This window comes from Oryzias latipes, chromosome 1, assembly GCF_002234675.1.
Source record: "Oryzias latipes chromosome 1, ASM223467v1".
NCBI classification, from domain to species: Eukaryota; Metazoa; Chordata; class Actinopteri; order Beloniformes; family Adrianichthyidae; genus Oryzias; species Oryzias latipes.
Genome location: NC_019859.2, coordinates 35,694,015 through 35,719,488, shown reverse-complemented (window position 1 = coordinate 35,719,488; position 25,474 = coordinate 35,694,015). Strand labels below are relative to the sequence as shown.

General features: G+C 41.8%; 2 protein-coding genes and 2 long non-coding RNA genes across 4 annotated transcripts; 2 read left to right on the top strand and 2 right to left on the bottom strand.

The window, feature by feature from the left end:
- Window positions 1-461: 461 nt before the first annotated feature.
- Window positions 462-5,340, bottom strand: dnajb1 (DnaJ heat shock protein family (Hsp40) member B1). The gene is made up of 3 exons (XM_004066317.4): window positions 4,951-5,340; window positions 2,473-3,065; window positions 462-2,382 (listed from the first exon to the last, which is right to left on the bottom strand). Exons 1-3 carry the CDS (start codon window positions 5,159-5,161, stop codon window positions 2,149-2,151), a joined length of 1,038 nt encoding a protein of 345 aa, XP_004066365.1. The 5' UTR covers window positions 5,162-5,340; the 3' UTR covers window positions 462-2,148.
- LOC110015675 lies at window positions 1,244-7,537 on the top strand. The gene is made up of 2 exons (XR_002290930.2): window positions 1,244-1,331; window positions 6,763-7,537. It is a non-coding gene; the product is annotated as an uncharacterized LOC110015675 (long non-coding RNA).
- A 2,694-nt stretch (window positions 7,538-10,231) lies between these two features.
- tecr (trans-2,3-enoyl-CoA reductase) lies at window positions 10,232-25,020 on the top strand. Its single transcript, XM_004066316.4, has 12 exons — window positions 10,232-10,400; window positions 14,356-14,406; window positions 16,456-16,507; window positions 16,634-16,678; window positions 18,745-18,848; window positions 19,892-20,007; window positions 22,465-22,570; window positions 22,642-22,714; window positions 22,803-22,846; window positions 22,981-23,038; window positions 23,235-23,323; window positions 24,230-25,020. The coding sequence occupies exons 1-12, from the start codon at window positions 10,386-10,388 to the stop codon at window positions 24,401-24,403; spliced, it is 927 nt and encodes a 308-aa protein (XP_004066364.1). The 5' UTR covers window positions 10,232-10,385; the 3' UTR covers window positions 24,404-25,020.
- On the bottom strand, window positions 10,333-14,374 carry LOC110015671. The gene is made up of 3 exons (XR_002290925.2): window positions 13,010-14,374; window positions 12,900-12,923; window positions 10,333-10,969 (listed from the first exon to the last, which is right to left on the bottom strand). It is a non-coding gene; the product is annotated as an uncharacterized LOC110015671 (long non-coding RNA).
- Window positions 25,021-25,474: the final 454 nt, after the last annotated feature.

The following is a 25,474-nucleotide window of genomic DNA, read 5'->3' as shown; positions in this document are numbered from 1 at the left end:
CACATTGTGGGTGTGGTCAACTGTGAGGTTTTTCAAGATACATTTTTAATGAATTTTGATATAATTTTTTGGTTTTCTGTAATATTTTTTTAAATAAGTCTCTTTATTTGCTATTTTCAGTAGAAGTGTATTGTATACACTTAAAAAAATCTTCATTCAAATTTTTTATGTGATTGTCATTCTATTTTTAAACAAAAATGAAAATTACAGAAAATTTTTGAAAGAAAATCACAGTTTTTTTTAAATCTAATTTTATAGGACCACAACAGTTGTAGTCCTAAGGCGATGAGCTGAGGACGCGTCTACAACTAGCATTACTGGAACACGCTGGTTCCTCCAAAAGAAAATATAATGATATTAGGAATTTCAGTGGAGTTTGTTTAAACCAAACTGTAATGAGTTCTTGTGATGTTTGTGATTATTAATGGTGAATTAATGAGAAACTGCTGCTGTTTGTCTGGGCTGTTTTTCTGTACTTTATTGACGCTCCCTGCCTGCCTGTGCAGCTTCACATCAAGACAAATTCCTGCAGGAACTTGTTTCCTGCATCACCACAGACACAAATAAACACTTCATTTCACATAAACTACGCGTCTAAGGCACAGACATGTTGTGTTGTTTTTTTAACACAAATAAATTAAAATGAAGATCGCCTGGTTTTTTTTAATAGACAGCAATACACTTCTATACAAGTGAATCTATGAACAACTTAAATATGTCCATAAAATCCTTTACTATTAAGGCTTCGTATGCCAAAATCTTTAGAATACAAATACAAAACTCACCTGAAAAGCACAACATTGTAACGACGACGACAAACTTCATTGTTGTCCTGGTTAAAAAACACATTTTTCCAAGATGTTGCACCACACTTATTATCTGAGATTGAACCGTGAAGCCAAAGTCTTTTCAGGGTAGCAGCAATATAAATCTGTTTTTTGTTTAGCGAGACTAGAGACCCTGTTCTGCCTGAAGTTTCTTTCAGAGGTGATGTCCTCCTCCGGTTCTGGCATGCTAAAGTTGGTTTGGAATGGAAACTGTGGAGCTCATCTTGTCAGACGTGTGTTTTTCTCTGATAGGAAGAGTTAGCTCATAAAGTCTTCAGTGTTCCAGTCAGGTTCCTGCAGCGATATCTGTGTCCCTCACAACCTCTGCAATGCAAGCAGCCTGGGGCCGTCGGAGACGGAGCTGGTCTGCTGACTGTCATGGGTGAGCGAGGTCGACCCAAGGACTGCTGCGCTCGGCGTGACGCTGCTGCCGTTCCAACTCCAACAAGGCTTGTGGAGGCTTCATCCACCTTAATGCGGACGAAGCCGCTTTGGGAAATCCTGGTGGGTGATTTTCCAGGAGCTGTGGATCCAACAATTCCACATGACACGCCCAACCAGAAATGGCTATAACCATGTCTGGTTCGGTTCTTTCCTCAAACTATGAGAAGTTTAGCAAGAACTGCGAAAGAATCCAGAACTCAAACATTCCAAGGCCAAAAAGAAAAACGTCTTCGGAGGAAGCGTCTTTGGACCCGGCTTCACTTAGGATGGTTAAAGTCCGGATGTGACCCGAAGCCCCAAAAGGCTTACGGTAACTTTTGATGGTGGCAGCATTTTTAGAATTGACATTTGGTAAAGTTGAATTGAGGATTTCAAACAGCCAAAAACAAAACAATGGGTTAGCAGGATGGTAAACATTCACCAAAAACATTTTTTTTAAGTCAAATCAATTTAATGTCACCAGAAACAGTCGTCATTCTTTTTCCTCTCTATAAAGACACTCAACTTTTGGTTTCACAACCAGTCAGTTTCTTCTGACTGCTGCTCCGTATTCTAGAGCAAAAAGAACGTTTTCCAAAGCACACTTTCATGTGAAAGTTACCCAACCAGATCACCAATGCAGCACACATCTCCACAATTATAATTCAGAACATTCAAAATAAAAAGATAGTTTCATGTTTGAAACTCTTAACAAAAAAAAAAACCCTCTCCACATAGTCCATGTGTATTTATTTATCAGGAAATATCATGTCACTCAAGTCAAAACCCCAAAATTCTAGCCAGTGAGGAGCTGAACGCATCATCAACCTTCCTGAACATCTGTAAGATAGTCAGGCTACAAATTGGCAACTTCCTGTAGGTCCTTTCGTCAGTTCGCTTAAGATGTTGGAAGAACCCGAGCAATGGTGTCCCGAGTGTTCTGGCTGAGCCGCTCTGGGAACTTCACCTCATACTCCACTATGAGGTCCCCTCGACGGTCAGGGCGTTTGGGATAAGGCAGTCCCTCCCCAGAGATCCGCCGCTTCATTCCCGGCTGTACGACCTCTGTAGACGTGACGGTGACCGTCCTGCCGTCTAGCGTGGGCGCGCTGACTGTGCAGCCGCAGAGAGCCTGGTGGACGCAACAAGATGGGGGGTTAAAAACGGTTGGACTCAAACCAAAAGGTTGGTCGGGTTCGTTTTAGCAGAAAATCTGACTTACGTCTCTGAGGGAGACCCGAGCCGTGTAAACGATGTCCGAACCGTCGCGTTTGAACACTGGATGCGGCTTGTCCTTTAACACGAATACAACGTCCGCTGGAATGTTTCTTGGAGTTTCATCTCCCTCTTTAGGAAAAGTGATCTTGGTGCCCTCTTTCCACCCTTTCTTGATCTGAACTTCAAGTATTTTCTCCTCAGTCCGTACACTCTGACCATCAGGATTCAACCTCTTGCGAGAAATTTTCATCTTCTTTGTGCAACCATTCAGTACTTCTTCCAATGTGACGCGTAGATCGTGAACCACGGGTGGGTCCTGCTGCTTCTTTACAACACTGGTGTGGCCTCCCATTCCCCCCATGCCGGAGCCAAAGGGGCGCTGGAAGCCGCCCATTCCACTGCCCCCCATCCCGAAGCGGGCGAATGGGTCGTCTGTGTCCATGTCCTCGTCCATTCCTCCATTACGCCCACCAAAAAACTGTTCAAAGGGGTTACGACCCCCAAAAAACTCTGCAAAGATGGCATGGGGGTCACCCTGGAACGTGTAGTGGAAGGTGCCGGGACCTCCGCTTCCTGGAGGACCTCCCCCTTTCAAACCTGGTAGAGAGAAAGAAAACAAGAAGAGGTAATGAATAAAAAGTGACCACAGATGAAGGCGGGTCAGAAAATGTCATTTTTAATGTGAGGGGGCACACTTGCACACGTGCATACACCCACACAAACACACACACAGTAACTATAGTTGAATCCTTTGTCTGCATGTAAGAAATGGAGCGAGTCAGATTGACATTGGTTTAGTTCCCGCTCCAACCAAATGAAGTCAATACAGTCACCATTTTTTTTGTGACACAGGCGTCGCCATGTTGGAGCCAGAAGGCATCTGTAAGCACCGATTGATCCGAGTCATTTTAAGCTGACATTTCTTTGGCAACCATTCTCGCCGATCAGAAGTGAACTTGTTGATAGGCCCATTGACTGTAAATACTGGACACACTGACCCCTCCTTCCTGGCGTTCCAAACAGGAAATACCTGCCAAAAGGCCAAAAGCCCGAAGATTTCTTGAGAGAAATAAACAACCATTGAGCATAATAACCATTCTCGGTCTGATATTTTTTTCTAATCTGCTAATCCTACATTTTTATGACATTTTTCTCCAATGCAAATTATAAAATAACCAATCAGATGCCTCAGTAAAAGCATGTGGTGCCCGCTGGCCCCCACCTTAACCCACTTTCAGTGGAATGGGTGTGAACTTCACACAAGCCTACACCTGAATGGTGATGTCATTGCCATAGAAACGTTGACTCAGACTACGGTAATCACAGTCTGGAGGCGCCGGTACAGCGGAAAAATGGCAACTGAATTCATTTCGCTGGAGCCAAAGTTAAGGCATTTTCTACCCCCACTCAATCCATTCCCCTTTATACGGTCAATGGGTAGGCCACACCCCTACCACTAAAAGCAGGTTTGGAACAATCTGTCAAACGCTTCAAATGGTCAACGTGAGACCACCTATATAACTATATAACTTATATACTTAAACTACAGAAAAACTATCATGGAAAAAAAAAGAGGATTATCAAGAATGGTTCTTCTGACCAATAGAATGACAGCTGTTTATTTCTCTATTGAAGTCGATGGGATTTTAGCTTCCTGTTTGGCCCACCAGGGGGGGGGGGGGGGGGGGGTCACTCAGTCCAGGGGGGTGTTCCAGAAAGCAGGTTCTGCTAGCTCCCACGGTAAGTTTAAGGCTAAGGAAGTTGATAACCTCAGCTTTCGGTTCCAGAAATGGAGGTATGTTTCAGGGTAGGTCAAGTTGCCATAGCAACTCATGCTCTGAACATAACCTGGTCTGGAGCAGGTTTAGTTGAAGGTTAGTTTGTTTTCAGAGAGGTGAAGTAGTATGGCGTGTCCATTTGAAGATGATTTAGTGGATGAAGAAGCTCAGATAATACTTTTTCCACCATGAGAGGGTGATGAGACCCCCCCGGTCTTTTGGAACCGACATACCCAGAGTAAGCAAGTTCAAGCCGATTTCAGCCAGAGTTCAGGGTTAAAGTCTGGGGAGTTTAAACATGCTTCCTGGAATACCCCCCAGGTGTCAGATCCAGTCAGCAGTTGAATGCAACATAAGGCTTGGAGCCCTCAGGACATCTACAGCAGACGTGAACATGTTTGGTACATTCCATCCAGGAACATTCAGATGCTGTGACGTCATCTCAGTTGGACCAGTTCCTGTCAAACTTCACACAAATATGCGCGCGCGGGGGGGGGGGGGGGGGGGGTACCAAACCATTGCTGCTACAAACGAGACCAATGTTTACACTACAACTGTTGGACAAACACACATACAACAAAGATCTAACTGTGATTTAGCGAGCAAATGTTGTCTACCCAGAATGCACCTTGGTCAACAGTGTATATTACCGTTATTATGGATGCGATTCACGCACTAATATACACCGATGTAACGTTACATACCTTCTTCGCCGTAACGGTCATAGACGTCTTTCTTCTTCGGGTCGCTTAAAACGTCGTAAGCTTCGGCAATCTCCTTAAACTTGTCCTCTGCGCCCGGTGACTTGTTTTTATCGGGGTGATAACGCAAAGCCTGCTTCCGATAAGCCTTCTTTATGTCTTCGTCTGACGCCCCCTTTTTTATTCCCAAGATTTCGTAGTAATCTTTTCCCATTTTTGCAGCTCAAAAAGTACAAAATGCTAAAACAGAAAAAAAAGGAAACTCTACGGACGTCCCTCTACGTACTTCTCACTACTTCAACGACTCACGTAGTCAAACTCCGCGTGCCCTAATATACAAGCATGGAAGGTTCCAGAGTTTTCCATAAAGAGCTTGCAGTTTCTCCACTGTGACGTTGACACAAGGACACGCCCACTGGGACGTCATACCGTGGTGCTTTCATGGGCTGTTGGAGATATTCCGAAACACAAGCCATTCTCATCTAAAAATAAAAATAATTCCGCAATCCTTACTTTTCTCCTTCAAAATTCCTAACAGGAAAAATATCTGACAATTTAAGTGTACATGAATAACAGCAATCCAAATTCCACCATCTCTAGTTCAGCTGTGTCTCCTCTCTTAGGTTATGTGTCATGTCAACTTTGTTATGCTAATGTTCCATCTGAGTACGCAAAAAACAAAAATAACAAAAACAAACACGAAATGGTTTTTTTGTCCAAATTCTACTGAAAAACTATATAGTGCAGCTCTATGTAGTGCCTGAATTTTAAAAGCAATTCAGACACCATGCTCACCACTTATTTTTGAACAGCAGATATGATGTCATCTATGTCATGAAGTATGAGCGTTTTGCAACAATTATTTATGAGTCTTCTGAAAATAAAAACGTTGATGATTTAACCAAAAAAATATGTTTAAATACATTTTTTGGGCAAATTCTGTTCCAACGCAATGCATTGTGGTCTATATTTGCTTATCTGGTGAGCATTGATGCTGCATTTCGCAGAGACTTCTTGGACATTTCTAGAGCACTGGGGGTGTTTCGGAATTCCTTCACTACGCACTACTGTATATAGTGCGTTCAAAATTTCTAGTGCTGTCCGAATCTACAATTCCAAAATCCAGTGCCCCAGAAATTTCCCAGAAAAAACCAGTGTGCATCCATGCTCACTAGATCGGCAAATATAGACCACAATGCATTGCGTTGGAACAATATTTGCAAAAAAAAAGTATTTTTTTTAATAAACCATCAACGTTTTTATCTTCAGAAGACAGTGGACTCGTAAAACATTCTTATAAAACGCTCATATTAATTAGATTTTAACTTCATGACATACATGACATCATATCTGCTGTTAAAAAAATGTTTGCAGTGAATCACATGTCACTTTTGTGAATTTCCCCGTCGTGGGACAAATAAAGTTAACTAATCTAATCTTTTCTAATCTAATAGTTTTTTAGTAGTTAGGGGGTTAAGGTAGGAATTCTGACACAACCTGGATTTTGGAATTGTAGATCCAGAAGGCACTACAAAATGTCAAACGCACTATATAGTGAGTTATATTGTAAGTAGGGAAGGACACAGCCATAGACCATGGATACAGGGGTCATAGTTTGTCTGTTCCTTTTACATAAATTAAGGTTCCAGCTCAAAAAAATACACAAAAATTATATTTAGAAATATTAGAATACTGTGGATAAACCACCATTTACTTTTGTTTTTGCAAAAAGATGAATACATATATTAAGATTTGATTATGAATGATTGCGAATCAAAATAAGTGTTTTTAAAATGATTTGTCCATCTTCAACAGTCTGGAGAGGGTCCAGGTCCTGCTGGACGATGAAATCTGCATGTCCATTCAGATCCTCAGCAGAAGGAATGCTGAAGTCTAGAACATTCTGCTAGACTGTTGCAATGATTCTGGATTGAAGACAGCAGGGACACCAGCAACCGGCGCTGGACATTGCAGCCCAAATCCTGACTGACTGTGGAGATTTCACTCTGGACCTCCAGCAGCTTGGGTTCTGCTCCCCAACAAACCCTTGATTCTCAAAAGAAAGACACACTTTCATCAGAAAACAGGTCTTTGGACCTCTGGCCAACAGTCCAGTCCTTCTTCTCCTTGTCCCAATTGAGACGTTTGGTCTGGGCTCAGAAGTGGTTTGACCTAAGGAACCCGGCAGTTGGAGCCTGTCTCCTGAATGTGGTTTTTGAAGCTGTTCCTCCACCTCATTCCACTCTTTCTGGAGGCCTGCAGGTTCTTGAATCTGTTCTTTTGATAATCTGCTGAAGTCCGGTCGTCTCTTCTGCTACTGCATCTTCTCCTGCAACATTGTGTCCTTCCATCAGACCTTCTGTGGATCTGCTCGGACACAGCGCTCCGTGAACAGCCAGCCTCATTAGCGAGGAACGTAAGTGACTATGAAGGGGATCAATGATGGTCGTCTGGGCGTCAAGTCTGAAGTCTTCCACATATTGAAATCATCTGAACCAATTTAGTGACATTTGGAGAACCTCTAAGTGCTTTGAGTTTAGCAGATGATAAGTTGGTGAAACTCGGTTTAATACATCCATGTGTGGCAACAGATTTCTCCACTGTGTCTTAATTTTTAGAAAAAACATTTTTGTGGATTAGTGAACTTGAACCTCAAATTTATGTCAAAATGAAGAAATGAATTCTTAAAAATCAACGAAACAGTGGATCCTGAATCCATATTTTTGATTTTTTTTTTATTTTAAATGTTTTTTTTCAAGCAATTAAGGCAAGAATAATGCATAAAACAAGACAATCAGCATTCATACATTCATTCAAAGACGTATCAAACTTAGGATAATTAGACATTAAATTAAATATTGCTTAAAGGGAGTGGAAGGAAGCTAATTTATATAATCCCACCCTCTTCTACCGTAACCATTTTATGACATGATTTATCGATATCCAGTTCTTAACTTTTTATCAGACAGAATTAAGTATTAAGTATCAATAAATCAACGATGAATTACTTAATTATTATGTCCAAATAGACATAACTCTATTTTGGAAATAAACCAGGCAAATGCAGATCACTTATCTAAAATAAGTGCAGGTTATTTTAATTAGAAAAATCATGACTATGATCAAAAATAAACCTTTATCAGAAAAAATAGACACAACACTGTTCCAAAAATCTTCATAGCATGTGCAGATCAAATATCAAGAGTTAAAAATATGTGCAAATTATTTTTCAGTAAAAAAAATCGTGAATCCATTTTTGGGGCAAGTGAAGTGATATAATTATAGATCAATCACTTTAACCATCTTCAATTATTGATTAAGCGATTTCATTATTATAACTATGAGGTAATGCTGTGAATTAGAAATGGTTCCATATTCTGTCCAATGTCCAAGGTTGGTATTCCATCTTCTGCTGATTGACAGCCATTCTTCTGGATTTAACAGAGTTAATACGTTTATTTTGCTTTTAGGTCTGCAGACATTGTTTGTCAGGGTCCTTTTCCTTCTGCAGCTGTCATCAGCGGCGCTGAAAGTTGAGGTCAAGTTGTCTGCAGGTCAGAACTCTGCTGAAAATCAGGGCCACTGATGACTAGAGATAGCGCAGATCCCAGGCGCCTTATTTCTTGAAATGATATTTGTCTCTTTGATTTATTCATGCATTTGTTAGCTCAGACGTCTGTAAACAAAAACTTCTTAAAGACAACCAGAACCTAACCTTGGACTGGTCCGGTGCACCGAGTGGTTTAACGAAGATTCGTTTCTGACCACAGAGGTAGCAAAATGACACTCACCTAAACTGTGCGAGTGTGCCTCTAGCCTCAAGACAATGATTGATTTGTACTGGGAAATCATCCAAATCATGCATTTGTTCCACAGAAATCAGGTCTGACTCCAATTAATATTGTGTTTCTGATGTTTTAACACGATCTTTGAGCATTTTTCTGGTGTTGCAGAACATTTGTAAAGAAAATTAGGCTCATGATTGCATTTCTAGGTCTTTCACCAAACAAATCATTGTGAATCAGGAGCACACAAAAAACTGCGTTTTGAAACCGATGATATTTATTCTGATCATCCACCTGCAGACAAACAGATCCATGAACATCTTTGTTTTCCTCGTCTGGGCTGGAATCTGGATCAGAACTGTACAACTGGATAGTTCGGATATTGAACACAACTTTGTTGCACCACTAATGTTAGGTTAGGAGTTGTGAGGGGCTGTAAGCTAGCAGGACAGAGTGTAAACAGAGGGATCATGGGAAATGAACGCAGGCTTACTTGTCCCTCAGACTCGCCAACAACTCAAAGGGAAATTTCTAATGAACTCCTACCGCTCTGCAGAAACTATGGCTGTGTCCGAATTCCCGCCCTAACCCCTAACTACTAAAAAACTAGATAGTGCAGCTCTATGTAGTGCCCTGGATTTTAAAAGCAATTCAGACACCACCCTCACTCCTTTTCTTTTTTTTTTTAAATCGCTGAATATGATGTTATCGATTTCACAAAGTTAAAATCTAATTGATATGAGTGTTTTGCAGTGATTATTTATGAGTCCACTGTCTTCTGTAGATAAAAACGTTGATATTTTATTTAAATATATATTTAAATACATTTTTGTGGCAAAAAAGGTTCAGTCGCAATGCATTGTGGTCTATATTCGCCAATCTAGTGAGCATCGATGCACACTGGTTTTTCGCAGGGAATTCTAATTCTAGGGCACTGGATTTTGTAAAATTGTAGATTCAGACAGCATTAGAAAATAGCAAACGCACTATATAGTGCACTACATAATGAGTAGGGAGGAATTCGGCCACAACCTATGTCCTAAAAAACAACACGGATCTATTTAATTTTGGCTGAAAGCATCAAAACCACAGTGAAAAAACCCTGAGAACACTTTGAAAATAGACCAGAAGATGAACTGAGGGCAATCTTGAGTACACTGACTGTTTTGGACAAAACCCGATGAGCAGTGATTGGTCCGAGTCCACTCGAAAGGTGAATAGGGAGAATGTGTCAATCAAATGTTGTTGAACGTTAGACATGGATCCAGCAGGCTCCGCCTACTTTTATTTAGGTATCTGATTATCCAGTTTATAACTTAGATAACGCTCACCACCGAAAATATCTCGTTAAAAAAATGAGGATTATTAAGAACACATTAAAAGGGGGGGGTCAAGCAAGAGTGGTAATTCTGACCAATAGAATGAGTAATCGCTGTTCCACTTCCTGTTTTGAACGCCAGGGGGAGGGGTCACTCAGCACTTTAATGCCATTGGTCGCATCGATCGTAGTGTGGGTCTGTGTTCCGTCTGAGGCTAATGCTGATTGGCTGGTTCGAGCGCGTGGTCGCTGACAGCGCTGTCCTGTCCGGTCTCTCATTGGAGGTTTGAGCGTCACTCATCCCGGTGGATCAGAGAGCTTTGCTAACCGCCAAGATGAAGCACTACGAGGTGAGATTCCACTAAAGTCCCGTCATATAACCTATTCGTAATGACGTAAAGCCTCTTTTCTGTGTTCTCCGAGCAGGAATCCGGTTTTATCCGAACGTCCGCGCGGTTCGCTAAGCAAACGCCGCCTCTGGCTCGTTTCTGGGGTCAGTTCCGCGCTAGCTTTGGTCGCAGACCCTGCCCCCCCGGCTCTGGGGGGGTTGATGTCAGCATAGACAGCATGTATAGAGATATATGTCCGTGGATGTCAGCCTGTCAGTCATCTCTGCCCGCTGACTGCTGCCGGCATTCTTATCGGGTTCTTGCTCAACAATGTCCCAGGTGAACAGGTGTAGGTCCGTGCACGTGTCATGTGCGCACCTCTCCATTGACATGATTGTCGTCTTTGGCGTCGTGCTCAAACAGCCACAGACCGTTGAAACGGCGTCGGTGTTGAGGAGATTACCGTGATTCCGTTTCATAAGAGCCTTAAACCCACCGGACGGGATCTGAAGCAGTCAGTCTGACAGACTGGCTCAACCGGAGCCGTGATGCTGCCACGCGCCGCTGTGCTCTGGACTCCTGAGACACACCTGTAGATAAGAGCAAGTCACAGGGAAAGGTGACAGAAAGCAACAGGACTTTAAATTGTCTGAGTGTGAGACCCTGGTAGTTAACCAGTCGTAAACTATTACCAATAAACATTTTTTACATTTTTTCATATCAGTTTTGATCCAAAACTCTTATGTCTGAATTCCCGCCCTAACTACTATAAAATTATAAAGTGCAGCACTAAGTAGTGGCCTGGATTGGAAAAGCAATTCTGACTCCATGCTCACTACTTTTGTAGCGGATATGACGTCATCAATCTCGTTGATTACTCATGAATCCACTGTCTTCTGAAAATAAAATATAAAGGTTTATTTAAAAAAATATATTTAAATACATTTTTTTGTCCCCAACGCAATGCATTGTGGTCCATATTCGCTGATCAGTTTTGGAATTACGGTTGTGTCAGAATTCCTTCCCTACTCACTACATAGGGCGTTCCCCACTCTGTAGTTCTGTCTGAATCTACAATTCAGAAATCCAGTGCCCTAGAAATTTCCCAGAAGTCTCTGCAAAAAAATAGTGTGCATCAATGCTCGCCAGCAAATATAGACCACAATGCATTGCATTTGAACACTTCTTACCAAAACAAAATGTATTTCAGTGTAGTTTTTAAAATAAAATCTCAATGTTTTTATCTTCAGAGGTGAGCATGGTGTCCGATCTGATTTGAAAATTCAGGGCACTAGTTAGTGCACTATGTAGTGAGTAGGGAAGGAATTCGGACACAGTGGCTGTGGAAGTGGGGCGTCCAAACAGTCCATTTTAATCTCATTTGAAAGAAAATTTGATCTGCTCTTCTGCTGTCCAAAAGGCAAAACTCTGTAGATGACTGGATCTCTTCTAGTCCCACTTTGATCATCTTTTCATCTTTTTTTAAACGTTCCCAGTAGTCTGTAAATTATGATTATGTCATTTTTGGACTAAAAACCTGTTGTTTTAGGACTTTAGGAAGTTTAAATTTGCTCTATTTTTACTGCTAGACTCGTTCTCAGCAGAAACTCTGGGATCGGGGCCTGAAGCCCGATCAGGACGGCAGTTTTTATGTTTAAATCAATTCTTTGTTCTTCTTTTAAAACGACACGTTTTGCACACATTCTGGCGGTGCAGGATTTGTGTTTTCTAAAATGTCAACCAGAGAACTGCATGATGGGAAAAAAAGCAACCAAACATTCAATACATGTTTTAGGGAATGATCTTTGAGCATGAGGGAGACCTCTGATAATCCAAAGTGAATTTAAAGTCCGATCGTCTTTTGATCCATTTTCAGTCTTTTAATTGGGATGATGAGGTTTTTAGCCAGAACATCGTTTCTGCTCTTGATTTACAACTATTAGAAAAAGGAAATACTCAAACGCAGATTTAATCTAAATTCTCATCAGAGAAATGCTACATAAATATGTTAAAAACACAGAAAATACAACATGTATTGAAGTGAGTCTTTCAGCTTAAAATTCTAAGGAATTTTTTTCCAGTTGGAGCCAAAAGTTAAAGGAAATAAATACAAAGAAACTTCAATGTAACAAATTAAGAAACAATCATTTTAGAGCTAACTATTTAGTTCTGAATTTCAGATTTGCAGTACACTAGTTCTAATTTTATTTCAACAAATGTTTAGTTAATTATTCTACCTTTTAGTGGTTGTTTCCATTGTACTTCCTTAATAAAATGAAGCGGTGTGGTCGTAAAGAGCCCAGTTTAAGACGTACACAGGTGTGAAAAACAACGGAGGCAACATTTGACATGAAAGTTATGCTTGTATTTGTTTTCTTGTTAATAAAATGACCATAAATAACAGTTTAGTCATTGTTATTCTAGTCTTTTCTGTCTTTAAGCTAAAGTTAGATGATGAAAGATACAGAATTGCAAAAAAACCAGTATTTTGTTTTGGTGACAGAATTAAAAATAACTCACCTATTTCTTTTTCTTCTATGAACACTGAAAAACCAAAGAGTCAAAGAACATTGTAATGTAAATTATTATGTATTACAAGATTTATGACTGCTTACATAAAAAACACTTACGGTTTCATAAAAGCAAAGCTGGAAATGCAGATTTTGCGGTTATTCCTCAGCGGCTGAACCGGACTTCAGTGTTCCCAGCTTTTATATAGACGGGAACGCGGGGGGGGGGCGGGACAGCATAGCAGCTATGTGACACCCAGAGACTGGAAAGGGTTCAGGTCTCTGAAGACTCCACTGGGGTGTCAGGTGTCCTTTTCTCTGTTTGGATGAGTGAGTAGGAAGCGGAATATAAGATGGATTGACCGTTTCCCAGAAGTCATAGCTTTCTTTAATCTCTGAGAACGTCAGCTGTTATTGTCTGTCTGTGTTTGCTGGAAAAAGGTGAATCTGCATCAAACGTAAAGGCCCCATTGATTCGGTTTTAATGTGTAGCATAATGGAAAAGCATACAGTCTTTGTGACTGAGACCCAAGCTGTGGAGTTCACTGAGAAACGTCGATTGTCTTTGGTTGGGTGTCTTTAATAATACACCTATGATATCACTGCATACATCTGTCTGCTGTCTGTGGGGACGGGGGGGGCGTTTATATTTAGCTGAGGAGCAAAAGACAGGTTCAGATTAGTAATGGGGGGCAATGTTTGCCATGTTTTCTCCCCCTCGTCCTTTCACTCTGCTGGACGTGAAGACATCTCCGGGACGTAAATATGTCTGCTTTGGGGACGCGTCGCATTTCAAATCTGCAACAGGAAGCTGCACGCTTCACAGCTAATGAGCATGTGCAGACCACTGCTGTCCTTCAGGGATGCAACTGTTGGCACACTTTTTAATGTTTATTTATTATTTTTTTGTTTATTTTAATTATTTTTTATTATTATAATTTTAAAAATATTTTTTCATTTATCAATTTATTTATTTATTTGTTTTATTTTATTTATTTCTTATTTATTTCCTTTTAGGGTTGGGGTATAACTGGAGGCACACTTTTTAAAATATATATATTTTATTTTATTCATTTATTTTTATTTTAGGGCTTAACTGTTGGCACACTTTAATGTAAATCTTACACACCAGATGTGAAAGAATGGGTGGTGGGGTGGGGTGGGGGGGGTGACGTAAGAGGGAGGGGCAGGAGGAATGCCAACGAGAGATTTATGTCCACAGCTGAGGTCTCCCCCCTTTTCTCTGTGGATCGGAAGTCAACCTTCAGAATAAGGGAATGAAGGACTGGGCGTAGGGAGGAGTTCAGCCAGTAGCTGGAGGAAAAGTAGGGGACATGGATGCCTTAGCTCTCGAGGCCAGTGGGAAGAAGTCCAGCAATGCTGGGCTGGGGGCTCCGGTGTCGGGGGCAGCACCAGCGAAACGCAAACAGGCTAAAAAAACTAAAAAGGCCGTTGTTTTCTTTGAGGTGGAGATCCTGGATGCCAAGACCAAGGAGAAGCTCTGTTTCCTGGACAAGGTGAGAAACAAACTACAAAGAATGTTTCAAGAAGACTTTTATCTGTACATATAGTCTAACAAATGTTTCCCTGATTAGTAGTTTCCTTGAATTAGCCATGATAAACAGGTGGGATGGTCACATGGCCCTCCAGAACAGCGAGACCTGGAGTATAGTAACCATTAAATACTTTTACACGGCAGCGTTGTTCATTGCAGAAAACCCTCACTTTATCACAGTTCACCTTTGGCAGTCTTGCTGTTTTTTTCAGCAATCTTTAACAGTGCACTCTGTCCTGCGCCCTGATTGGCTGTAGATCATTGTCAATCAATCTCCTCTGCATCTTGTCTCCTGTACAGAATGTCTCCATTGTGCCACATTTACACAAATCTTCAATCACGATCTCATTTTACTACCAAAGTTTAAACTTTAAGAGTTTAAAACAAAAGAGAAAAGAGTGAAAATGTTTGTGTCTGTCTGAGAAAAAGCATCTAGTGAGGAATTTAGAATATTTACACAAAATAAAAGATAACTACTTTGACAATTCCACTTATTGTGGGTAATTTTGTAACCCACATAATAAACGAGGCACCACTGTATTTAAATGTACTTCTGTGTTATTTCTTTGTTATTTTTTGTGTACCTAAAATACGAGAATGTGGTTTTCCAACTATTAAACCCCAAATGTTAACGGCATCTGTGTTGTGTCCCTCGATAAATTTGGAGACAGCATTGAAGTTTATCAGCTGTAGCTTTGTGTTTTCATGGCTCATGCTGTCCTACAACTGTGTGAAGGCCGTGTCACACAGCCGCTACGTACTTTTGTGCACATTGCACGGATGAATATCGGTCATATGTGAATATACGTGGAAAAAGTGAGAAAAGTTGTGGTCTTTACGTGAACTTTTCAGAGATGTATCACAAATGAACCACATTAAAACAATGGAGGAAATACAAATAAACCACGCAAAGAACACGGAAATCAACGTAGAAGCCAAACATGGCCCAAAATTTTTGGACCAGTTATGTAATTTGAACGTTATATGTGCCCAGTATACACAATACAAAAGTTATTCATCGTGAAAAATCTCGGGGAAAGACACAAGCACACGCATCTCATAAAAATCAAGCACAATTCTGTAAGATTTACGTAATATTTGCGCATAAACTATGTAAATTACGCATAAACTAAAAAAATTCTAAACTAAATAACATTCTCAACTGACCAAAATTCTGAACAGCTCAAAACCGAATTCACGTAAAGATCCGTCGCCCGAAACCCTTGATGCACACATCGATGAATGACGAACGCAAGAAACACGTTTGAATTACGTTGATCACTCATGGATCACGAAAGAACGAAATTTCATATGTGGACAAAACGCCAAATGCACGTAGCAGCTCTGTGACACGGCCTTCAGATGGATCCACGAATCCGTCTTATAGTCGTCTGCATCGGGATGGTTGGCGAAAGGACCGTTTATTCTGAAGTTCCGTGTTCATGGTCGTGTCAGCCAGCTCACTCTTGGGTCATTAGTGACCGCTCCGGATGATACAACAAGAGTCAGTGCCATCAGTGCCGCCTTCCACCTTGTAGAGAGCTCAGAGGAGTTTCCGTGGCGATTACCGGTACATTCTTCGCCTAACCACGTCTGAAGGGGCCATCTGAAACAAAGGACATATGTAGGTGTGGATCAAACTAGAGGACCCCAATGGGTCTAATTTTCTAAATTAAACATGTAGAGCTGATGTAAAATGGCTAATGTTGATAAAAACTTAGTTCCAACATCCAGCCTGGGTGACCTGGTCTTGGACAAATAGAATGGTCTTAGTACAAATTACCTTAGGAATGAAACGAATAGCCACTGGATATTCTAAATACAAATGAATTGATTAGAGGCCATAGGTTCACTTCTCACTGGAGTTTCAGCAATCAAGGAAATACATTCAGGACAGTTACTGCTTTACATGCGGATCTCTCTGTTGCTTTTATATGGATTCAGCATAATGTTTAGGTTTCCTCACAGGTGTGTGTTGGACCTGTACACACTTTTTTATTTATCTTTTTAGGTCGAGCCCAATGCCACCATCGGTGAGATCAAGTCCATGTTCCACAGAACCCGTGAGTACCAAGTGTCTACAGTTTCATAAATCCAATTCCACATCAAATAAAATCCTTCCTACATGGAGATACATTGTATTAGTCTTGTCTTTAAATGCCTGTAAAGTCTTTATCTGCCTGTTCCAGATCCTCAGTGGTACCCAGCCAGACAGTCCATCCGTCTTGACCCGAGTATGTCATCTCCAAAGTCATTGCTATCTTTTAAACTCTCCTGTTATACTGAAACGTACTTTTTCACTTTGAAACTGTTCTTGCTTGGCTTTTGTACCAACATTTAAAAAACACATGTAGCACCCCACCCCAACGCACTGGTTTATATTACAAAACTACTGTTTGGGTCAATATGACCCAGTCGACAGAAGAGAACTCAAAGCGAGTCACAATCATCAAATTCTATTTCTGTCTTTGCAACCATGAAGCTACGTCCACACTGCCTTCGGTAACACGCCACTTCCAATGAAAAGTCTATGTAAACGTGAGTAAACGCGCGTTTTGGGCTTCCACCTTCAAAACTCTTGTCTTTACGCGTGGCTACACAAGTTTCTACGGCCGTTTTCGGGCTCTACGCACAAAACATGTGGTCGTTAAACGTGCAATGCCAATTAAACCAGGTCGTACTCTGACCAATCAGGGACTCAGATTACGTGGGGAAGTATGGATTTGGTTTAGCTGGTGAACCCAGACAAGGTGACGGGCCAGATGACGTCTACGTTTGTTTTTCAAATATAGATCGACCAAGGCCACTCTCCTGACATGATGGTAGTCTACACCCGCCATACCAAGGAGGCTAGCAATGAAACAAACCGATTCCCCACCAAGCCTCCTCCAACTTCAGGTGGCGGACATGTGCTAAAAAAACAATAGAAAAAACAACAACAGAGGAAGAAGCCCCTCCCTGCTCGTCCAGTGTGAACACCATGGACTAAATGCACGTTTAAGAACGAACGTTGAGTGTGTTCCTGAACGTTTGTAAAATGCCCAGTGTGAACAAAGCTTGAGACACAACCCACCTCTGTGTCACACTTACACACACACACACACACACACATACATTGATACAATTTAGAATTTAGAGAGTCCAGGTGTTGTTTTGACTTCAAAAAGGAACCATGTCAGTTCCTCTGGACAAACTCCGCCCACATTGCGCTGCCACTCAGCAGGGAAGGCGTAGCACAAACCAGTTTTTTGAAAGGAAGTCCTACCAACGGCACACAGAGGTTTAGAACAGTGAGACGTGTAAAGATGGCAGACCTGGAGGCTCGGAGACCAATCACTGATCAGGACGGTGAGGTAGAGGAGGATGTCTTTGACGATGAAGACCATCTTAAAAATAACTTCAGAATCTGATGACTCTGATTATGAGCTAAATGAAAAAAAAGGGAGAAGTGGAAGCACCTTAAAGAAAATGGACTTTCATGCATGTTTAGGCTCCTCATCCTGGCTGCAGTTAATTGGTGAAAGGATGAATTAACAGCTAGAAGATATGTTTTATTTTGATTCTTCAACAGCAATTTATAAAAAAATGTAAATAAAAACAGACTTTTAGAAATTAATTGCATTTAAATGTATTATTTATATGTAAGACGCATTTGGTTCGCATAAGTGAACCCGGGATTGTTTCTCCTGATAATCCAGAACTAATTTTCGGTCTGAACACACCCAAGCGGACCCTGGTCCGGGACCGGAACCGGTCTCATACCCGTCTTTTGAGGTGGTCTCGGTTAGTTTGAAATCGTACAGAGCTGCGGTTCGCTCTGAGTTTCCTCAGTCTGGTTCAACACTTGGACCAAAACAGCCACCGTAGCAGAGCATTATGGGATGTAAACACAGTAGCGGAGCCACGATGAGACACAGCAAGTCATTAAAATGTGGTCGGATGAACGCAGACTCGTTAAAATAACTTGTATTAAGCGAACTTTATCTGGAGCAACAGACTTCTACCGTCTGGATCCTCTCAGTGGCCGTAAAAAGTGAATTATTCTCATTGACACATCTGTAAAGTACAAAATCAAACCAAATCAAATGTTTAGCAAAGAAGATCATTTATAAACAATGTTTTTAGGAACGTTTTGGTCTCTGATATTTTTATCTAATCAAACGTGTTCCCAGGTCAAATTGACCGGAGAACGTCCGTGGTTTCTCTCACAAACCAACGTAACAGGAGGGTTAAAGTAAATCTGGAGCCTTTTTTTAACATTTCAGTCTCTTATTTGTCCACATATTTCTCTCTGCTTCAGAGGGGAAGTCTCTAAAGGACGAGGATGTTCTGCAGCATCTTCCAGTGGGAACCACAGCAACGTTCTACTTCAGGGACTTGGGGGCTCAGATCAGCTGGGTTACAGTAGGTGTTGCACACAACACCCAAACTATGTCGGGTCCACCAACCTTAACAAATTTAAATATGTGGCAAAACAAGCAGAAGAAATCAAGATAAACTATATGAGCATTTACCACTGTGAAGGAATCAAAGGTCACTGATGTCTGAAAATCCAGTTGTTCTCTCACTTGAAAAGTAGCCACATGAAATCAAAGGTTTTGAAGGTTAGACATGGGGGCCGGCAGGCTCCACCTACTTTTATTGAGGCATCTGGTTGGTCACTTAATATCTTGAATAACGTGAACTAAAGAAAATATCTGCGCTAGAATGGTTGCTCTGACTAGTAGAACAGGGGTGTCAGAATCCAGGCATTGAGGGGCGTGTCCTACAACCTGCCATTAAAGCTCGTTATTGGCCAAACACACCTGATCCAGGTAATCAGCAGGTGATGAGGCGGGAGGCCGGCCCTCCAGTCTGGAGTTTGACGCCCCTGAAATAGAAGGACTGACTGACTGAAGGCTGTTATTTCTCTGTAGACATTTTTGGGATTTTGGCTTCTTGGAGCCACTTCCTGTTTGGATCGTCATGGGGAGGGGCCACTCAGTCCAGTCTTCTTAAGCCTTGTTTCCACTGATCTGGTCCAGAACCAACTATGCTGGATCAAACCGTACCATTTTTGGGCCCCCGTCGGTTGTCGGTCCATAGAAAAAAATGGAACAGAGCGGTGAGGGCGGAGCTTGAAACCCGTTGATTGGCTAAAGGTCATTACCAAAATCCACAGCGCCAAGAAAGCCGTTTCCTCTTCGCCGCCTGTGATCTTCTCTCAAATAACGTTAAATGTTTTGTCGATACGAAGAAACAAAAGCCATGCGGCCAAAAATGAGCTGGAAACGCTCACCTGAATTACCTGGACTATTCCAAACCGGACCGTACCACTCAAAGGAAATGAGACTCTATACAGTCAAGGTTTATATCTCACATGACTGACCGGTTGTGCGTTTTTAGAACAAATGTTTGTGAGTATTTCAGACTGAGAGCTGCTCCCCTAACATGTTTTTGTTTTTCAGGTTTTTCTGACAGAGTACACCGGCCCTCTGGTCATCTATCTGCTCTTCTACTTCAGAGTTCCCTTCATCTATGCGGCCAAATACGACTTCACCACCAGTAAACACTGGGTTGTTCAGTAAGCCACTCTATCAAAGTATTAGAGCTCTGGTTTCTGCTTTAAATCTGCTCTAAGAAGTCAAATGAATTTTCTTTTTCTTATATAAATAACATTTACTTTTGTTTTGTACCCTTAGTCTTTTTTATGTAACTGTACAAAAGCACAAGAAGTCTGTTTTTTCCCTAAACGCTCATGTTTATCGCCAAGTTGCATATTTATAGCCGTCGTTTCCTCGGTAACCGCCGTGCAGCAGGACTCTGCCGTACCAAAGTAAAAGTGTTGAACCTGACGTTCATACAGACGTTTAAAACTGGTCAGAGAAATCTAAAGTTTGAATCCGTGAACGATCAGACAAGGAATGCAAAGAGCAGGACTTCCACTGTTTCTGCCTCTTGTTGCTTGGCTCCGCCCTCGTAATTCCTGACCAATGACTGAAGACGCATGGTTTTGTTTACAAGTTTAGGTTTGAAACAGGAAAGTCCGCCTGACTGGCAGTCTGAAGACGGACCTGGGTTCAGGACTGGATCCGGACCCTCAGACTAGCATTATGATGGCGTGCCTGCCTTGCCAAGGTCTCATAGGCAGCTTGCAGAATTGCACACAATCCACATCCATTATTCTTTAGGGTTAGGCACGCATACTTAATGGTTTCTCCTTTCCATTCGTCTTGTTCTACTTTTCTGTCTTTGGAAAAGCCGTAAACTTCAGCCACACAGCAGTTTAAAGACGGAATGGATTTGAGGAGAAAACCTAAAGTTCTGTCTGCCTTTCCTGCTTCTACCTGAGATGAGAGAGCAGGTAGACTGAAGCACATCTGACAGCCATATTTCTATGGTTTTTTTTACCGTTCTTGATGTTTCAACAAAAAGGATTAAACACTCAGAAAGCATTGGGGTCTTTGTCGTCTTGATAAACAAAAATTAACAAATTGTTGTTTTTTTCTGTGTTCCACACTTTTCCAGCTTCAAAGTTCTAAATACTTTGCTGGTTCTTTTGACAGCGAGCAGAAGGTCTCAGTACTGAGTGGCTCATATTTCTGGCCTAGTCTGTGATCAGCTGGTGACCTGTTTATGTTTTAGCCTACTTAGAATAGCCACACTGGGCTCCATAACCCAAATTACTACTGTGTTTGCTTTCAGTTGTGTCTGTGTCTATAGTTATAGTTTGTTGGGGGGGGGGGGGGGGGGGGGGCACATGGTTGAGCCTATTTATGCCTCAGTCCCAACTGCCTTTGCAGGGGGATACAGTCTGTCTGCGGGCAGGGGGGGGGGGGGTCGATGATCGCTCAGTGAACCCGTCAAGAGAAAATCCACGTCAGTTTGTGTGCACGTCCGTCCCACAGACACGGATCACGTGCACAACCCGTGCGTGAGGCATGTGTTACCAACGAGTGGAGCGTGGCGTAAAGACGCCGTACGACATCATCACCCATACGTCAGACGAACGTGGAACTTCCATTATCCTTACCAATACTTTAGACACGCTTACCACCAGTGATGGGTTAGATGAAGCCTCATGAAGCGTTTTGGCACATTGCCCAAACTGGATTGATACTGTGTGACTCAATACTGACTCCTGCTGGACCAATAACGTCATTGCAGGCAACCAAGTTAAGAAACTCTGCTGATAGACACAGTATATTTAATCTAAACACAATATTTGTCATAGTAATTCCTCTTTGCCATGTCTGGGTCTATAATGCCTCAGCATTGAGGAAGTGCTTTTAAGTTTGAAAGTTCTGCAGAACAAATGTGACATTTAACCCCCAAAACAGGAAATGATTCATTTCAAATAAAGTCCATTTGAAATGGGATTCTATTCTTCTAGATCGTGCAGAAACAGACGCTGTTTAACTCTATTAAACTCACCGCTGGACTGATGTAGCACCCAAGCTACAGTAATGTAACTGAGAAGAGCCGGTTATTTTTCAAAATAAAACATTTTTCAAAATAAAAGATAGCTTAGACTCATAATAACTCTAAAACGCGAAAACCACCCAAAGCAAATTTTTTTTTCTGCAATATCAAAATCAGCCAATAGGGCAGAAAACGGCAGAATCTGGTCACACTGCTGGTAGACGCACTTCCTGGTTTGGCTCCTCTGTGACACAGCGGCGTATCGGTCACATGACCTCTCCTGAAGCGAAACGCGCACACACACACGGTTTCACTTTATGAGCTCGACGCGTCAGTGTTGCCGGGCCCGTCACTACTCGCCACACGCACAAAAATGGTACGTTCCATTTTCATGACGTCCCTTCAGGTGGCGGTACGAGCACTCCTCTCTGCGACCCTTCAACCCAAAAACCGTCGGGCCGTGCATGTGAATAAGGCACAGGTTGGTCCGTCCTTTGTCAGGACCAAATGGAATCAAAAACGGTTTACTTTGTCAACATCGTCACTTTAGTTTTCCCTCCACGATCCACTGTTCTTCTCTTGAGCGTGTCTGAGCTGCAGTTGTGTGTGTTTCCTCCAGTCTGGCGTGTATGTGTCACTCCTTCCACTACATGAAGAGGCTACTGGAGACCCTGTTTGTGCATCGCTTCTCTCATGGAACGATGCCCCTACGGAACATTTTTAAGGTGAAGAATCACACAGACGCTCGGCTTTTGTCACCAATCCACTAAGAATCGGCTTTTTTCCTGTTTTGTAGAACTGTACCTACTACTGGGGCTTTGCAGCGTGGATGGCTTACTACATCAACCACCCCTTATATACCCCCCCCAGTGAGTGCACATTGATTTGACCTCGTAGCAGTTTGTGTTCCGCTTCTTTTATCCGTCATGTTTTTTTAATTTCTTAATCCTCTTGCAGTCTACGGCGAGCAGCAGATCCGATTGGCCCTCATCCTTTTCTTGGTAAATTAATAATTTCTAACAATATGCTTTCTTCCTAAGATTCAAAAATAGGCTGATAAATATTCAGATTTCACATTTTAATGTAAATACTCTATGCTTCTGGCTGATTGTTTGTTTGTTTGTTTGTTTGTTAGTTCTGTCAGATTGGCAACTTTTCCATCCACATTGCTCTGCGGAACCTCCGTCCACCAGGTAAACCCCGAGTCGTGTCTGCAGGGCGTGACGTTCACCCTGTCGTCAATGTTTGTCACCTAAAACGCAAAGAATTTGCTGTTGAGTCCATCTCAATCAAAGCCTTTATTTCCCTAAATGCAGTTTTTACCAGAATAAAATAGTAATAAGTAGAAGAAACCAGATTTACTGTTTTAATTTTTTTTCCTGCATTAAGGTTCTAAGACCAGAAAGATTCCTTATCCGACCAAGAACCCCTTCACCTGGATCTCCCTGCTGGTGTCCTGCCCAAACTACACCTATGAGGTAACGCCTTTTATTTTGTTGAAGGTCGTGCTCCGATCATCCGATGATGCGAGCGTTCCCAGTGGTCTTTTAGCTATGACGATGCCGTTTTTGGCCATAATCCCAAACCCCGTGTCGTTTTCTAGGACATCGACTCTGTATTGGAAATTCAACTCTGAGTTGTGGGCGGGACTTTTTTTTTTTAATTTGTTGCAAATTCTACGGTGGCCGAGAGGTGCGAGACACGGTAACATTTAAGATACGACAAACTCCGGTACAAATGAACAAACACTGAAACAGCAGATAACAGAACTGATGACAGAGTCATGATAACACAACCGCAAATTATGGAGCAAATGACCGAATCACAAAAAGCAACAAATCCCGTTACAAATGACCAAATCCAGAAACACGACAATGAGAGCGGAGACACGGCTTCTAACGGAAAGAGACGTATCATAAAACCAACAGTGTCTGATTATTGAAAGATATTTATTACTGTTTTACTCATGTGGACATTTTAAATACATGAAACAGTCCAAAAGCATTTTTTAGAGTGTATTGCTATGATAAAAATGACAACAATGTTTAGCAATGTCAAGTATTCCTTTTCTGTTAGCAGTCGGCCGACGGAAAAGGAATACCCTTAATACTATTTTCTGTTGTAGTATCTTAAATGTAAACGTGTCTTGTCCCTCTCAGCCACCGTAGTTTCCTCTTCTCTGAATCCACGTCACAAATCCGATCTTTTTCCAACAGCATTTTTTCCGTCTGCTCCTGATTCATCGCCATTTGAATAAAAAACACAGTGAAATGCGGTTTTAATGCACATTTTCTTCCTAAATGTCCTCCATCATGGGCGTGGGTCTTGAAGTTATTTTTCTGAAACCAGTTGAGCGATACGAACTGCGTCTCCGTTTCCTGCAGTTGGGCTCCTGGCTGGGCTTCACCCTGATGACCCAGTGTCTCCCGGTGGCCTTCTTCACTCTGGTGGGGTTCATCCAGATGACGGTTTGGGCCAAAGGGAAGCACCGCAGCTACCTGAAGGAGTTTCGAGACTACCCTCCTCTCCGCTCTCCCATCATCCCGTTCATCCTGTAGCTCTCCTGCGTCTGAAACGCTCTCCTTGATTCCAAGATTGACACTGAAGCTAAGGACTGATTATTTAGATCTCGTGGTTTTGTCCCCTCAGACCAGATGCCTGGCTTTTCCCTTCAGTCCTTTTTTTGTAGTTCTAATGGAAAAACCTAATTTCCTGCAGCGCGCTCAAACCTTTTGTGAATGCTTCGTTGAATTGTTTTTTTTTTGCATTTCATCTGGTGTACAATGTAAAGCGGTCCATAACTTTATAACTTTACTCTATTGTACTGGGCTTGACTGTGATCTTTAATTGTTCTGTTAAAAAAATCCTGTCTGAAACAATTATAGAATTTATTCTTTTAATGTTGAAGGTAATTTATTAAAAAGAAAAGATAGCAACATTATTTCATTTTCAAATGTCCATCTTAGCCGTTTCGATGTACAGTGTTCCCTCGTTCTATCGCGGTTCACCTTTCACGCTCTTGCAGATTTTTTACAGTGCAATGTTGCATGTTTTTTTTAGAGTGCACGGTGTTCTGCGCCCTGATTGGACTGTCAGTCGATCTCCTCTGTGCTGTCTCTGCTGCACATGATTGTTCAGTTTTCCAGATCTACATAAATCTTCAATTACAATCAGATATTTGTCTCCATCCAATGAACCTGCAATGATTTTTCTCTGAAGGTTTGAACTCTGGGTTGAAACCATTGACTGTATACGAGAACTGGACTGAGCGAGGGTGACATCATCCAGAGAAAACGGTTAACTTCTGCCTTTAACTAGATAGTCAATTCAGTCCTTTTTTTTGCGATTATGGATGCCGCCATGGCAACCACTCTTAGGCTCCGCCTACTTTTAGTGAGGCACCTGATTGGTCAGTTTATACTTGAACTACAGAAAAGAGGATTACCAAGGTGTTAAAGGTCAGAATGGTTCTTCTGACTAATAGAATAAACAGATTTCTCTATAGAAGTCTGTGGGATTTTGACTTCTTGGAGTCATTTCCTGTTTGGAACGCCAGGGGGCGGGGCCACTCAGTCCAGGTGTCATATAGTCCGAGGAAAGTGTGTAGTGAGGAACAGTATGCTCCTACC